The sequence below is a fragment of the Branchiostoma belcheri genome, unplaced genomic scaffold (genome assembly GCF_001625305.1).
Source record: "Branchiostoma belcheri isolate BF01 breed outbred unplaced genomic scaffold, Haploidv18h27 scaffold274, whole genome shotgun sequence".
NCBI classification, from domain to species: domain Eukaryota; kingdom Metazoa; phylum Chordata; class Leptocardii; order Amphioxiformes; family Branchiostomatidae; genus Branchiostoma; species Branchiostoma belcheri.
In genome coordinates, this window is record NW_017803881.1 from 80,683 (window position 1) to 97,201 (window position 16,519).

Genomic DNA, 16,519 nt, shown 5'->3' on the forward strand with positions numbered 1-16,519 from the left:
CCAAAACGGCTTTCAGCTGGTCTGGACGGACCTCAAACCCCCAGACGTCTTTGAAAACACGCTTGACTCTGTCTTCCATGTCGGTCCCGTCCGTTAGACATTCAAACTGAGTTGAACGGAAACAGGCGAGTAACGGAAAATCGCCAGGCCGTGTCGCCAGCCGGAAGTTGGAATTTTGGTTTCCCTGGCCGGGAGGGCGTAATTCACACCTACGCGCCAAGTGAAGTCGCCACTACTTGTTAAGTGAGGTTTGATAGGGTAACAAATAGCTGTTAATAGCCTTTGCGGTTGCGACTCGGGGCAGAGGTTGGGTGGGGGGCGACAAAAAAAAACGAGGCATATATAAAACGGTGACGATCTTCCCCCACCAACCTCTGCTTGGAGAGTACAAATTTGTAACACGGGAAACATCTCTATAAAGAAACAACTACTACACCATCTTCCACTAACAAAATGGCTCTCCATGCCAAATATGGTCACAGTACAAGTAGCAAACAACAAAACTTTCTCATTCAAAACCCCCGCCGTAATAAAAGAAAGGAAAACACACCTGTTCTCATAGTCGTTGATAGCTGAGTTAAATATGGCCCTATTGTTTTCGTCGTCTCTCTTGTTGGTGGTGTTGTTGTTGTTGGCTCAGTTGATGTTATGGGTGACTCAGTTGTGCGAAGCTCAATTGATGTTGTGGGCAGCGTAGTAAGTGATGGATTTTGTACTGCAGTCATGTTTGCTGCTATGGTCGTCATTGCAGCTGCAGCGGTCGGTTCGGTAGTCATTGCAGCTGCAGCGGTCGTTTCGGTAGTCATTACGGCTGCAGCGGTCGGTTTTTTAGTCATTGCAGCAGCAGCGGTCGGTTCGGTAGTCACTGCGGCTGCAGTGGTCGGTTTCGTAGTTATTGCCCCTGCAGCGGTCGGTTCGGTAGTCATTGCCGCAGCAGTATTTTGTTTGGTAGTCATTGCCGCTGCAGTGGTCGGTTCGGTAGTCATTGCCGCTGCAGTGGTCGGTTCGGTAGTTATTGCCGCTGCAGCGGTCGGTTCGGTAGTCGTGGCCGCTGCAGTGCTTGGCTTCGTAGTCATGGCCTCTGCAGTGGTCGGTTCGGTAGTCATTGCCGCTGCAACGGTTGGCTTCGTAGTCATCGCCGCTGCAGCGGTTGGTTCGGTAGTTATTGTCCCTGCAGGGGTCGGATCGGTATTTATCGCCCCTGCAGCGGTCGGTTCGGCAGTTCTTGTCGCTGCAGCGGCCGGGTCGTTAGTTATTGCCGCTGTAGGGGTCTGTTCGATAGTCATTGCCGCTGCAGTGGTCTGTGCAGGAGTCATTGCTGCAGTTGTAGTTGTTTCCGCTGCTGTTGCCGTTGGTCCTACTTTCGTCGCAGCCATTGCTGTTGCCGGCGTTACTGTTGTGGTTGTTATTGCCAAAGTGGTCGTTGTCGGTGCATGAGACATTTCAGCTGCTAGAATGATTTGTTCATAATGCATTTTACGAGTACTTTTTATATGCCAGTAGAATCTTGAGGCTGGGAATGGGACTGGTGAGGTGAGGTGAGAATCATTTGCTTGTCGAGTATACCGCGTTTGACATTTACAGCGATGGTTTGTAATACATTTTTTTTGCAAATGTCGTACTGGAAAGTGCTAGTGACTTAGAATAGCAAACCTAGCAGAGGCATAGACGCATTACAGTGGGATTCTTTTTTTTTTGTAAATTGGCCTTCTCCCCTTATGTTGCTACATTTCTAAATGACGTTCAAATCTTGTTTACCTATGCCTACATTGGAATAAAGTGCAGAATGTAATAACTGCGAAGTAACTAGTGGACAGAAATATGAATGATGAGGGAGACGAAATAAAAAAAGTATCACTAAAACTTATTGATATTGATATTTTCGTTTGTTTTTATTGAAAGCTCAGACTAAATGTTATAGATTACGTACCATGAATGGCGAACAGCAACATCACCAATTTCAGAGGTAGTAATGCTGTAGCCATCTTCTTGTCTGTGGTATGTGGTGTTTGAATGTTTCGTTTACTGTCCCACAGGCCTCATGGCCGTCAACATTAGGCCTGGAAGAAAGAATATAACAACAACTTAAAAAGCTCTTTATCTTCAAAACTTAGCGAAACATGCCTTAATGTCACATGTTTCTGCGTCTGTCTTGGAGTTGTTTGATAACAAGCAACTAGTTAGTGCTAAAGAGAACTTCTTAAAGTGGAAGCCGACGGGTTTAACGTTATCTAGACTGAGCTTTTTTTTAATCGTGGGACTGAGGGGTTGGGGGCTAATTAGAGGTTCTCTAAGCAGATATTAGGTGGCGCGGCCGTTTTGCATAATGGTTGCGAGTATCTTTTGGGATTGTGGTTTGGACCTACTGCGATACCTTGTCAAATGAATAATATGTAGTAAATGAAAGATATTGTTATAAAAGTTGACTTTGTTCATCTATTTAGATTGTAGTGTTGTTTGCAACTGTTTCCCCAAGGCTAGGGGGCTGCAAACCTCTGGGCAGGTGGCCACCAGGAGCGCGATTTATTTTTAGTCATGCTAGATTATTAGACTAGGGATTTAGCCATTTTTACGATACGTTGTTACCAGTTGTTAAGTGATTACACACTATTTACATACACTATACTGTTCTCAATCTGCAAAGTATAAAACTTCATGGAGAATTTTCGCCAATGGACACTTGTTTTTGTTGCGGTTAAAATACCATGTTTGCACGCATGTCAGGCCGTGTAAGTGCTTGGGGTAACCTATATCCCTGTAAACAACGATTACGATCTTCAAGGTCACATACGATGACGGCAGTAGCTTCGTAGCATGTTACAAATACACTACAAAGCAGGGCGTAGATGTACTGTCCCGAAATCTTTATATTTGTAAAAAGGTGGATATTTTACTGTTAGGCGGTACCCGTGTAAAAACGGGCTTGAAGCCGCGAGTTTACTGTACATGGCCGCGGGTGAAGCCGGATCGAACAAACGTTTGGTTCGAATGACGTCATGTCGAATGTGATTCTGTTCGAAAAAAAGGTTGGAATATTTGGGCGCGGGGCCGGCCGGGCCCAAATTTGTTTGTTAAGTTTTGTACGGTTGTGTATATACTGTTTAATTGTGTGTACGTAATACTATGATCCAGGGCCACTCAGTGGTAATCACTGATGGGTGCCACCCTGGCAAAAGAAGACTTGACTTACTTGACTTAAGTCGGATGCCAGTCAGAAGACAGAAATAAATAAATAAATGAACAAATCTTGAATTTTGACCAATTACGTCATCAAATAAGTATTAATCATGCATAATTATTGATATAAATCATAATAAATTACATAAGATTTAAACACTGTAAGAAAGCATGTGTAACTATTATTACGGAATTTCAAAAAAATGACTGTCACAAACCTATTGCTATGGCAACACGAAAACTTCCAAAATTAATAACTGATATGAAATTGTTGCCAGGTATTTTTTAAAGATAACTAACCAAGGATGTGCTCCAGCGCATACCATTCAGACGCTATCCGACATCAAAGTTGGCGCGGGCATACCCCCCCCCCCCCAGGCTAGATAGGGTTAAAACTTAAAAGACAATATTTGATACATGGCGTTATATTACTGCGATGACAACGTTGTAGTGCCTGTAAGCTTTTACTATACCCCATTATTTGTGGGTAAAAAAGTAATAATTAATCCAATATTCTAAGAATGCATCAAAGCAACGTTGCATATTCGAAGCAGCTTCATGTTTCATTTAATGACTGGCCAGCAAGTCGTGAAAGTTGTGTGAGTGTACATGACCCATTCTGTTAGCTGTGAACATGGCTGTGCACTGTATACAGGATGCCATATTCTTGCCAGAAACATGTGTAACATTGAATAAATCTACCCGTAAATTACTGCACGACCAGCCCCCATCCCCACCCTGGGTAGTACTGGTCTCAACTATAGCACCGTGCTCAAAGAAATGGAGAAAACGAACTCTTGTTTCCTTGTTGTGTTCTGGGGGTGATTTTAAATTAGGACGTTGAGATGGTGCGTGCAAAACAGTGCCACTGTTTACACATGAGAAACATCCAATAGGCAAGTATTTGTCAGTGAAAATCCAATGGTAGAGGCGTGACGGAGGGGTATGACTGACCTTGGGAAAGTTTTATCTTTTTATGTTTGGAGGACCACGTTAACTAGCCATTTTATAAACGTGATATCACTCTTTATATCCAACGCACTTATCTAATTGCATACCATAAGTATCAAGTGGCGTGAAAGGGCTTTGTTTTCGGAAAGAGGCTTTCCGTTTTAAGTGTTACTTAAATTATAACCAACATTTACAACAGTAAACACTTCTGATATGCTATAATGAACTGCACTAATGGGGATCGAAATAAACAAACAAACAAACAAACAAACGGTATGTGACTTGTAAAATCTGTTGAAGCGGAATGCTCTGATGAAGAAGGGTTTTTCAGCCGGAAAGCCACGTCGAGAGTTCTATGCGTTTCTCTTTTCCTTCCGCGAGAGAAAGTAGTCCGTTCCACGGCTCCGGGCGTTGACTCGCCTCACAAGAAAGCTTACCGCGGGATTATACAATCACATATCTTCCTTATTGTAACTTATTAATAATATTTAGACTTCCTAATTTGCTCCCAATGAATTTTGGAGCCGAGAATGTACCTTTCCCCTTTCGATATCATGACCTGAAATTAGGCAATTATAGTGCAATTTCCTCGTGTATTTTCACCTTGATGCAGGTTTCGCACCAACAGGAAATTTGTTGGCTGAGAAAGAGCAAATCTTAAACTTTCTGATGATATTTGACTTATATTCAATTCCGAGTGCGAAACGGGTTTCCCCCGAAATTCGGTAAGGCCATGTCACGGGAGCAGGCAGGCAATTTTAGTGCAATTTCCCCGTGTATTTTCGCCTTGATGCAGATTTCGCACCAAGAGGAAATTTGTTGGCTGAGAAAGAGCAAATCTTAAACTTTCTGATAGTAGTTGACTTACTTTTGATTTCGAGGGAGAAACGGGTTTCCCCCGAAATTCCGTCAGGCCATGTTACGGAAAAAGGCAGAAATTTACACCAAATAGAACGCGCATCCCTGGCGCGCCGGTGTCTAAGCTACGTGTGTTCTACGGAGCGCGCTCCTCTCCTACATGTCCTATACATGACTAGCCTCCTTCGCAGTCTTGTTGGGCGTGGGCGTAATTTTTTTCTCTGAGCGACGCGAGTAATATGCGGCCGCGAGGGACGATTTGCTGCCAAGGGAATTTTGCCACGGAGAGAAGGTTTCCGCGCTCCAACAACTACTTTTAGTTAGACCACACTGGGTGTTAATTCATCTCATATCTAAACAGGTTCCTTTGATTTTGCACTGAGAATATATGTTTCTGAGCTGGTCCCTTGATAGCTACGGCCGATCTGAAAACTCGAAACCAGCGTCTGCCTAAACGCAGGGAAACATTATACTCTCGTAGCTTCCTGACTTTTGAAAAATTAATTATAGCAAGCGGACCATTAGAACTAGAATACCTCACACATTGATTTATGATTGGGGTAATTCAAAGAATAATAATTGTATCCGTTTTTCTCGATTTGAATGGCACTGGGTTTAAACAGTTACTTTAGAAAAGTTACATGTATCCAACTGCTGGTTCAGTAAATTGTAGCCTATGGAAGATAACCCAACAATTCTGGTCCCCAGTCAGGGCAGTGCAACATGTACATTGTATGTTGTGATTATTGGTAAGTTTATCCTGGATTTGTTATATCCAATCTACATGTATAGTCCATGTGTACTGTTTACTGTTACAGTAATGAGATAACAGGTCCTCATGTCCCTAGTTTTACAGAGTAGCACTTGTTTATTTCTAAAAGTGCTGGGCCTTGGGAAATCCCTAAACATATCTCTCTCACATACATGTTAATTGTCCTTTATATTGATTAATCAATTATACACAAAATTACCATAGAGCCATTAAGGTTGCTTTAACATTTATCTCATTACCAAATAACGAAGTAGTACATTTTGTTGTGGATTGGGATATCAAATACTTAGGATATCAAAGTCTCATTACATTGTGGATCTTTTACAGTACATATATATTACTTAACACATGCTTGAAAGTTAGAGTAGACATTGGATGCTGAATCGAATATTAAATACGCTCCCAAATTGTATTAACATTACAATAAACAAAATAAATGGGAATTAAGATCTCTGTACATAATACATCTTATATATATATCCATAATCTCAAGCTAAATATAACATCCTGGTATCCTGCTGGTGACAATCCTGTTGGGCATGGCTTTCACCTGCAAGATGGAAGAATAAGAAAAAATCATTAAGGATGATATAACACCAAATTAAACCCAATTCACTCATTAATCAACATCAGAGAATTCTGAATCTGAAATGTTATTCAATGCAGACAAGCTGCCTATGTAAATGTCATCTATGAAATTAACATCCTGATCCTCACTAGTTAAAAGTCTTTCCTGAATCAGAATCATCATGAATTTCCCAATTTTGATCAATATGGACTAAATTAAAATATTCAGAATGAAATGTTGAACTTGGCATAGAAGAAATAAGTAATTTAGATTTGGACTGTACAGCTTGTATAGAAATCCCAATCCACCTACTAGGACTTCCAGTAACAGTTGCATAGGGGCTACCACTATTTATATTGTCTACTGTATTGAAGTTGCAGTAAAAGAACCTTTTGTCAAGCTATGCAAACTCTTCCAAAGTCAATTTATCCAAAACCCCAGAAATAAATGTTTATGAGAATCACTAAAATAACTCTCACCAAGGCAATTTCAGAGTTAATTGCATTAAATCATCAGATTGGCTATAGGAATAAATCAATGCATAATTTATCATATGAAAAGGATAACTACACTGGCCTTCAGAGACAAAAAAATTATGGAAGACGTGAAAAGTCTCCTAAAAATTAGAGCTATAATTAATAAAGAAATGTCCAAAGTTTCAAAATCAGAAAAAGAAATTTCATACTTTTGCATAGTTAACACAACAATAAAATTGCAAACAACAGGATTTGTTTCTTTAGAAATTTGGAACAAGTCAATTTCATGCTGGGGGTTGGTATTTATCAAATTTGGAGGATTCTTGATGAATAATAGTATTCATATATAAAAGGATGGCCAGGTGCCAGAATTGATACTATCCTTTAAATCTTTTAGCATAGAGGCAAAACTAGACTCTTGATCATATTTTGGAGAGTTAACTCTTGCAGAATACAATACTAAATGAAGGGATTCTATAATATCACAATAACTATAGTATAACATTAAACTATGTTTGGTTTCAGAACTTTTGTGAACCAAAATAAAGTTTCTTTAATCATTTAAGTCCAACCACAGTAGAATGTGTCATAATCAGTACATTACTTTGACTTTTACATTAAAATCTTTTCTTTAACTTGTTAACATTTCTACATAAAGATCACAGGCATCCACAAGAAGTATTGGTTTACTTTCGAAAAAGATTTCTCCAACCTTACAAGAAACCTGGTGCAATGCTATTTGAGGTAGATTTTAGGGGCTAGGGTCTTCCTCAAACTCCAACACTAGCACAATTTTGTTCTCACTTTTATTCTTAGTTATATATCTGTATTGGTTGTACTTGTTTAGTGTTAAGTGTCAAGTGGGGCTGTTATCAAAGTAAGTGATTGTATAACCTGAGTGCATTCCCACTTTGTCCTTGTCCTTGAACTTTTTCTTTAAATTTTCCTACTAATTTTTTTAAAGATGCCAGGAGAGAGTTTGACATGGTTTGCCAGGTACTTACCAATTTTACAGTCGGTGAAGCCTAGGATGATCTGAAACAGAAATAAAAATTCCTCTTGAAATCTTTTTCCTAATTCAATACTGAAATGAATGTTAGCTTTATTTTAATAATCAATGATATACATGCTCAACCATTTATAATTTTTACAAATGTCACAAGCTGCATATAAATATGTATATTGTGCACTGTTTTTTTTTAATATCATCGAGCACTAGATAGAAGGTACAATACTTGTCTTGCTGTAACTTTAGACACTATGACAAGACATTGTAACAATTTGCAGCAGTCATGCAACTTTGTTGTTCTTGTATGACAACCAGACATCACGTGATAAAGTTGGCGGGAATTTTTTGCACAAACACACACAGAAGGGATGATTTCTGTTACAAAGTTCGTGATCGATCAGACTCAACTACAACATTAACTACAGTATTTAGAATTCAATCTGTCCTCGTAAAGATCTAACGACTAAGAGTTTGGGTCTAAACTTAGACTAGATTAGTTCACCGGAAACGATTTTACCACTAACATGATGTTTACAAGAAGTGAAGCGCATATACGCAAATCATTCAACATTGACCGAAATGAAGTCAAACGACAAACGATGAGGTTTAGCCATAAAATTGCAGAAAAAAAGTGACCCCAGTTGGCATGGAATTGCAAATATATGCAGACTTCGCACCAACAGGATATTCATAATGGGAGAAAGCCAAAGGTTCAACACATTTTATCCACATATCGTCATATGCAAAATCAAGTGCGAAACGGGTTTCCCCCGAAATTCAAACGAGACGAAAATTCAGATCAGTCCAGGGCGGCCATTTTGTTCATTTCACCGTACACCGAGTTTGATCAGAAAACTACACTAAAACTCATAGAATACCCCTCAAATATGGTTAGTACAGAGAGCACATGATATACACGTCTGATACGTACCGCCATCTTGATGCAGAGGCCGAAACTGGTGATGTAATCGGCTGTCAACAACTCGGATGAAATTTCAGCCCGCCGCCCGCGAAAATGTCGTCCTTAGCAACGGCGTTGCTATGGACGGCGGAGTGATACGCTCTGCAAAGAAAACTCGTTCGAAAAGCGTTCGATTCAGTACGTGGCTTTCCGGCTGTTTTGTCAACAGAACACTGACATGACTTGCCCTATTCAATACGCTGATATGTTTTGCCGTAGTGTTTCAGCAAGTTTATGATGGAACCATGCGTGATAGCAGCAGATATTTACCAGTTTCCTATTCCCAGTATGCATAGCGCCAGGAGGCCGGCAATGTGAATTATGTTGCACCCTGGGAATGGGAAAGGATGAATGGTGACTTTACTACATCGGTATTTCTTCCTCGACAGTATATGATTGCGTCTTCCTTGATGGTCTTGTAATACAGTCTAATACATATAGAATACTAGACGGTGTATTCCGTATCGCCAAGGTACCAGCCCGACCGCGGGTCGGATTGCACTTCGCACTATGGAACGCACGATGGAACATTTGGAAGCCCAGGCCGTACGCGTATAAAACCCCGGGCCGCACGGGTCGTTATCACATCACGATGGTCAGATTTGGGCCCAAAAGTCCCACTCCGCTACTATGGAGATCGAATCCCCCGAACCCGCGAATCTTGTTCGATATGACGTCATTCGAATAGAGCGGGCGTTCGATCTGGGGTTACCCGCGGTCATTTACAGTAAAGCCGCTACAACCGGCTACTTCAAGCCCTTTTTTACTTTGGAAGCACGGAACAGGAAAAATCCACCTTTCCACAAATATGAACCGTTTTCAAAACATTACATCTATGCCGTGATTTTATTGTGGATATGTAACATGTAACGAAGCTACTGCCGTCATCGTGGGTGACCATGAAGGTCAGAATTCTTGTTGACGCTGTTATAAAATCCAGGTCCCCATATCCAAGTGGCACAGCATGCGTGCAAACATGGTATTTTAACCATTCCCAAAAATCTCTCAAATTACCTCATTGAGGGCTTGTTTGGAAGAGGAATGATTTCCGCAGATTTCTGTCTTAGGGATTTTTTAAATATGGCCGCGATTATGAATTATCGGTATTTAAAGTTAAAACACTGCGTTTTTAGCTCTTCTTTTGACTGTAAGTCGAGTTTTACTTAAAAATTTTTTTTATCATACCCGGGCCGCGATAACGTTCGATAACGGGTTCCGGACCCGTCCCGAACCCGTTATCGAACGCTTCCATGGCTTCCATAAAACGCGTGTGCCCCTTTCGAAAATTCGAATACAGAATGCAGACGTTGGAATGGATGTCGTTGCATTTTAGGGTTTAGCGGTACCAACTTTTGGCTCATCTTGCATTGAAAGGCGTGTTTATACTGTAAAATATATAATGTTTACACTGTAAAATAATGTTAGCCGCTCAAAATTATATATTAGAAACAAAACGATTCTAACTGTATGTGTCTTCTGGGATGGGAGGTTTGTTACTCACGCGAGGTCTCATGTATATTTAAATGTCTTGTAAAATATTTTTCTTTCATTGTAAAAGTGGCTGCGAGAATATAAGTTGTACCTAACTTGAGTTCGCAGCCACTTAGTCCATGTCTTTTCATTTGTAATCATCACTTTGTTTCTAAATAAAAAAAGGCGTGTTTTCTTGGACATGGCCGCCCCGCGAGTCGGATCCGACCCGCGGTTGGGCCGATACCTCGGGCGATACGGAATACCCCGTGTTGTATTCTATATGTATACCTCGCGCTCGTACCATCGCCCATGCGAGTATGTTTACGTACCTGTGAACCTACAACTTCTGACTCGCGCTGAGTAGAATTGTTGCCACCTGTAACAAAGTCGCCCGCAGAACTCTTCCTCGACTTTTACGAACCCAAAAATGTCCAGACAGTGACGAGGAATCGCACCGTGCTCGAGAAAATGGACAAAACGAACCCTTGTTTCCTTGTTGTGTTCTGGGGGTGATGTTGAATTAAGGCGTTCAGCTGGGCGTGCAAAGCAGTGTCACAAGTCACACACCGTGCCATCCATTAGCGTAGGGGAACTGTTTACTTCTGTGAAAGGTTAAACGTACCTGTGAACCTACGACTGACAAAGAATCACACCGTGCTCGAGGAAATGGAGAAAACTAACCCTTGTTTCCTTGTTGTGTTCTGGAAGGATTTTTAATTAGGGAGTTGAGGTGGAGGATGCAAAGCAGTGTCACAAGTCACATACCGTGCCGCTCATTAGCATATGGGAACTGCTTACTGTTTTAAAAGGTTGGTTCAACATACACCGGAAAAAGATTGCCTCTTTCCGAAAACAAAGCCCTTTTACGCCTCTTGATACTTACTCTTGATACTTACGATTATAGATAAGTTCGTTGGATATAAAGACTGAAATCACGTTTGTATGGCTAGTTAACGTTGTCCTCTCAACATAATGAAAGAAGATAGAATTTTCTCAAGGTCAGTCATATCTCCCGTCACGCCCCTACCCTACATACCTACCTGGATTTTCACTGACAAATGCTTTCCTATTGGACGTTTCTCGTGTGTAAACAGTAAAGATCTGTTAAGGTCTCGGACCGGAGTTTCCCTCCGTATTTCGAGCAATTTGACACCCTCAGCCCGACGGGCTGTCATTTCTGTACTAAACGCGGGTCGGAATTTTTCACTCTTTTGGTGGAAAGGGGTGCCGTGCCGCTTATCAATACACTTGATTGATATTTTCTGCGCCCAATTTATTTAGGGGTAAATAAGGCACATCAAAGTACATTTTTAAAAAAGGGGTAATTTTTTTCGTCATTTTTAACCACGGCTGCATGGAAAAAACGAATTTTCCCAGGGTAACGGCTTAGTACTTGAAGAAGCTCAGAACCTAATGTTTCCAAAATTTGAATTTAATTAAAATCGATGCGATAAGTTTATCGCTATCTTCGATGGCCCGAACACACCCATAACGCATATAGAACGTACAATCCCGGCGGTCAGGCGAAAAGGCCACATAACCATCCGCGCGGACGAATACCAGGAAGTCTTCGCTGGACCACCAACATTACGCCACCTATAAAGGCTACAACTAACAGGCTTTTCAGAAAATACAAATATATGTACACAGATATTACGATTTCAGGGATATCGCGGCCAAAACAATACCATTCAAAGTCACGTTTCCGGCGATTTACTGCGCACTTACTTAGACTCTGGTCAGAATTAAACTCCGACCCGGAACCTTAAAGCGGAATGCACTTATAAAGAGAATACAGAGGGTCAGTTTTTTTGGTCAACAGAACTTTGACATGACTTGTCCTATTAAATACGTGATCACACATTTGCTGATATGTTTTCCCCTAGGGTTTTAGCAAGTTTATAATGGAACCATGAGTGACTACAACAGATATTTTTTTGGATTTTCTATACCCAGTGTGCATAGCGCCAGGAGGCCGGCGTTGTGATTTATATTGCATCCTGGGAATGGAAAAGGGTTAATGGTGACTTTACTACATTGGTATTTCTTCCTTGACAGTATATGGTTGCGTCTTCCTCGATGCACTCGTAATACATATAGAATACTGCACGGTGTATTCCGTATCGCCCAAGGAACCAGCTCGACCGCGGGTCGGATCGCACGGCGGCCAAAGAAAAAACGCACTACGGAACTTGAAAAACCGGGCCATACGCGTATAAAACCTCGGGCCGCACGGGTAATTATCACATGGACCGAAACACCTGTATCGAACGTAATTGCGGTCCAGGTATGACACAAAATGCATTCTCTTTTGTTACACCAACGGAACGGATCGGAAAAAAAATCTATTAAAGATAAAGGTATACAGTCATATATTATGCAGAGTACACATTTTCTTCTGATATTCTGACTGTCTCTGCTATTAGATTATATACCTCCCTCTTGCGCTGGCGCCAAAGCCCATAGAAGTATGTTTACGTACCTGTGAACTTACAACCACTGAGTCCCTCTGAGTAGTGCTGTTGTTACATGTAGCAAAGTCACCTGCAGAAACTTTTATCTCGACTTTGATGAACCCAAAATGTCGAGACAGTGACGAGGAATCGCACCGTGCTCGAGGAAATGGAGAAAACGAACCCTTTTTCCGTGTTGTGTTGTGGGCGTGATTTTGAATTCGGGCGTCCAGGTGATGCGTGCAAAGCAGTGTCAAAAGTCACACACCGTGCCATCCATTAGCATAGGGGAACTGTTTACTTCTGTGAAAGGTTAGATGTACCTGTTAACCTACAACTCAAGACGTGCGTTGAGTAGTACTGTTGTCGCCTGCAGAAATCTTCTTGACTTTTACGAACCCAAAAATGTCCAGACAGTGACGAGGAATCGCATCGTGCTCGAGGAAATGGAGAAAACTAACCATTGTTTCTTTGTTGTGTTCTGGGGATGATTTTGAATTAGGGCGTTCAGTTGGTGCGTGAAAAGTAGCGTTACAAGTCACATAACGTGCGGTTCGTTAGTATATGGGAACTGTTTACTGTTGTAAAAGGTTGGTTATAATTTAACATACACCTGACAATGACTGCCTCTTTCCGAAAACAAAGCCCTTTTACGCCTCTTGATGCTTATTGTTTGATATAGCTACGATTATAGAAAAGTGCGTTGGATATAAAGATTGATATCATGTTTACATGTACATTGCTAGTTATGGGTTCACCACACCACGAAGTGGTGTGGTGAAACCATATTGCTTTTTCTGATGTTTCTTCTTCTTCTCCTCCTTCTCCTGCCATTTTTTAAATGGATTCAGCTTCTTCATTTTAGGGCCTAAGGTCCTGAAATTTGGTATGGAGGTACAGTGGGCAAATACCCCTAGGCGTTTTTTAAATTATTGTGATACAGGCTTTTAGAATGGTTTTATTTGAGTTTTTTGGCTGTGTTATAGCAAATGTATTACTGTGTTAGTTTGCCTTGTTTACCACGTTTGGGCATGAGTCATCGCAATGGAATGCAGGGCATCAACCAATAGGCATGCAGCTTTCCTCTATACTTCTTGCTGATTGGCTGTTGGGATTTAACTTGATTAACACCTGCACAGAAGCATTTCCATACTGACAGTATGTCTGTATTCAAGTGTTTTGGTAGGTATTTCAAGCTTTCCTGCTCCAGCATTGGAATGCCGGGCATGGACGTTTTTTTTTTTTATTTTGAAAATCAACAGTTTGCATTATGCAATTTAAAAAATCCTAACCAATAAAGTAGGGAATAGCTATCCAACTGTTGTTTTAGTTGTATTTTACTTCATATTATAGTTATATCAATGTAAATCATTGTTTTCCCTTGTGTTTCCCATTCCTTCCCTGCCATGTCGTAAAATGTGGTGAACCCATCGCTGTATTTGCTCCAAAGCAAATATTGGCCTTTCTAGTTAACGTTGTGTTCTCAACATAATAAAAGAAGAAAGAATTTTCCCAAGGTCAGTCATGCCCCTCCGTCACGCCCGTACTCTACATACCTACCTGGATTTTCACTGACAAATGCTTTCCTATTGGACGTTTTTCGTGTGTAAACAGTAGATATCTGTTAAAGTGAAATGCACTTAATATAAAGAGAATACAGAGGGTCTGTTTGTTCTGTCAACAGAACTCTGACATTACTTGTCCTATTCAATACGTGATCACACAATTGCTGATATGTTTTTCCATACGGTTTCAACAATTTTATGATGGAACCATGCGTGATTACAGCAGTTATTTACCCATTTTCTATTCCCAGTATGCATAGCGACAGGAGGTTGGCAATGTGATTTACATTGCATCCTGGGAAATGGAAAGGGTGAACGGTGACTTCACTACATTGGTATTTCTTCCTCGACAGTATATGGTTGCGTCTTCCTCGATGCACTCCTAATACATATAGAATAATGCACGGTGTATTCCATATCGCTCAAGATACCAGCCCGACTGCGGGTCGGATCGCAGGTCGGCCAAAGGAGAAAAGCACTATGGAACTTGAAAGCCCGGGCCGTACGCGTATAAAACCTGTATCGCACGTAATTGTGGCCTAGCTATGACATAAAATACATTCTCTTATGTTACACCAACGGAACGGATCGGAAAAAATCTATTAAAGATAAAGGTATACAGTCATATATTATGCAGAGTACACATTTACTTCTGATATTCTGAGTGTCTCTGCTATTAGATTATATACCTCCCTCTCGCGCTGGCGCCAAAGCCCATAGAAGTATGTTTACGTACCTGTGAACTTACAACTGCTGACTCCCTTTGAGTAGTGCTGTTGTTACATGTAGCAAAGTCACCTGCAGAAACCTTTATCTCGACTTTGACAAACCCAAAATGTCCAGACAGTGACTAGAGCTCGAGAAAATGGAGGAAATGAATACTTGCTTCCTTGTTGACCGTTGTGTTCTGGGGGTGATGTTGAATTAAGGCGTTCAGGTGGTGCGTGCAAAGCAGTGTCACAAGTCACATACCGTGCCATCTATTAGCGTAGGAGAACTGTTTACTTCTGTGAAGGTTACACGTACCTGTGAACCTACAACTGAAGACGTGCGCTGAGTAGTACTGTTATCACCTGTTCTCGGCTTTTCCGAAACCAAAAATGTTCAGACAGTGACGAGGAGTCGCACCGTACTCGAGGAAACGGAGAAAACAAACCCTTTTTCCGTGTTGTGTTCTGGGAGTGATTTTGACTTAGGCCCGAGTTAGGGCGTCTAAGTGGTGCGTGCAAAGCTGTGTCAAAAGTCACACACCGTGCCACTCGTAAGCACAGGGCAACTGTTTTACTTCTGTGTAAGGTTACGTTCCTGTCAACCTACAACTGCTGACTCGCGCTGAGTAGAAATCATCTTCTCGACTTTTACGAACCCAAAAACGTCCAGACATGCATGGCAGTGACGAAGAATCGCACCGTCCTCGAGGAAATGGAGAAAACGAACCCTTGTTTCCTTGTTGTGTTCTGGGGGTGATTTTGACTTAGGGCGTTCAGTTGGTGCGTGCAAAGCAGTGTCACAAGTCACATAACGTGCCGCTCATTAGTATATGGTGACTGTTTACTGTTGTGAAAGGTTGGTTATAATTCAACATAACCCTGAAAAAGACTAGCCTCCTGTGCAGGCCCCGCGGCGGTGGGAAAGAGTTTTTAACGCATTATTTTAATATAGCCGGCCATCCTACATAGCCGCCGAGAGAAGGTTCCTTTAGCCTCCTGTGCAGGCCCTGCGGCGGTGGGAAAGAGTTTTTAACGCATTATTTTAATATAGCCGGCCATCCTACATAGCCGCCAAAGGAAGGTTCCTTTCCGCCCACGCGGCCTGCTCCCATTCGGCAAGAAAAAAGGGAAATTAAAAATCACTTTAGACAAATTGGTATGGAGTTTCCGCACCCCGGAGCGCCCTCCGCCAGCCGACAATGGCCGAGGCGCGGCGTTGTCACGCCCCCGTGGGCATGGCTGGACAACTTTCTAACGGTCAACGGGTTCACTGTGTGTTTGAAAAAGTAAACACAAATCTTACCGTGTTGCCTGGCTTGTCGATCGCCATGAACGCGAGGGAAAGAGGCGAGCTGGCGGTCAGACATCCGGGGATCTTCCCAATTGAGAGAGGGTCACATTTGCGATACCACCGGTAGCAATTTTTGCGATCTCATATGCCCCCCTCCCCCTCTTACGATCCACTTTCGTGCGCTGAAGATCCGAAGTGCACGTGTACTACTCGATATTTCTGATGAATTTCAACAAGTTGAATAAGTATACACCT

General features: G+C 41.7%; 1 protein-coding gene and 1 long non-coding RNA gene across 3 annotated transcripts in view; both read right to left on the reverse strand.

The window, feature by feature from the left end:
* Positions 1-2,054, reverse strand: part of LOC109472424 — a 66,449-nt gene extending 64,395 nt beyond the window's left edge. For both annotated transcript variants that reach the window (XM_019772192.1, XM_019772193.1), the window contains exons 1-2: positions 1,931-2,054; positions 551-1,450 (exon numbers count right to left, since the gene is read on the reverse strand). In XM_019772192.1, the coding sequence (XP_019627751.1) occupies positions 551-1,450; positions 1,931-1,985 (955 nt within the window). In that variant the 5' untranslated portion in view covers positions 1,986-2,054. The remainder of the gene's footprint in view (positions 1-550; positions 1,451-1,930) is intronic.
* Positions 2,055-6,097: 4,043 nt separating this feature from the next.
* LOC109472423 lies at positions 6,098-8,886 on the reverse strand. The gene is made up of 3 exons (XR_002140367.1): positions 8,743-8,886; positions 7,807-7,837; positions 6,098-6,308 (listed from the first exon to the last, which is right to left on the reverse strand). It is a non-coding gene; the product is annotated as an uncharacterized LOC109472423 (long non-coding RNA).
* Between the last annotated feature and the right edge of the window lie 7,633 nt (positions 8,887-16,519).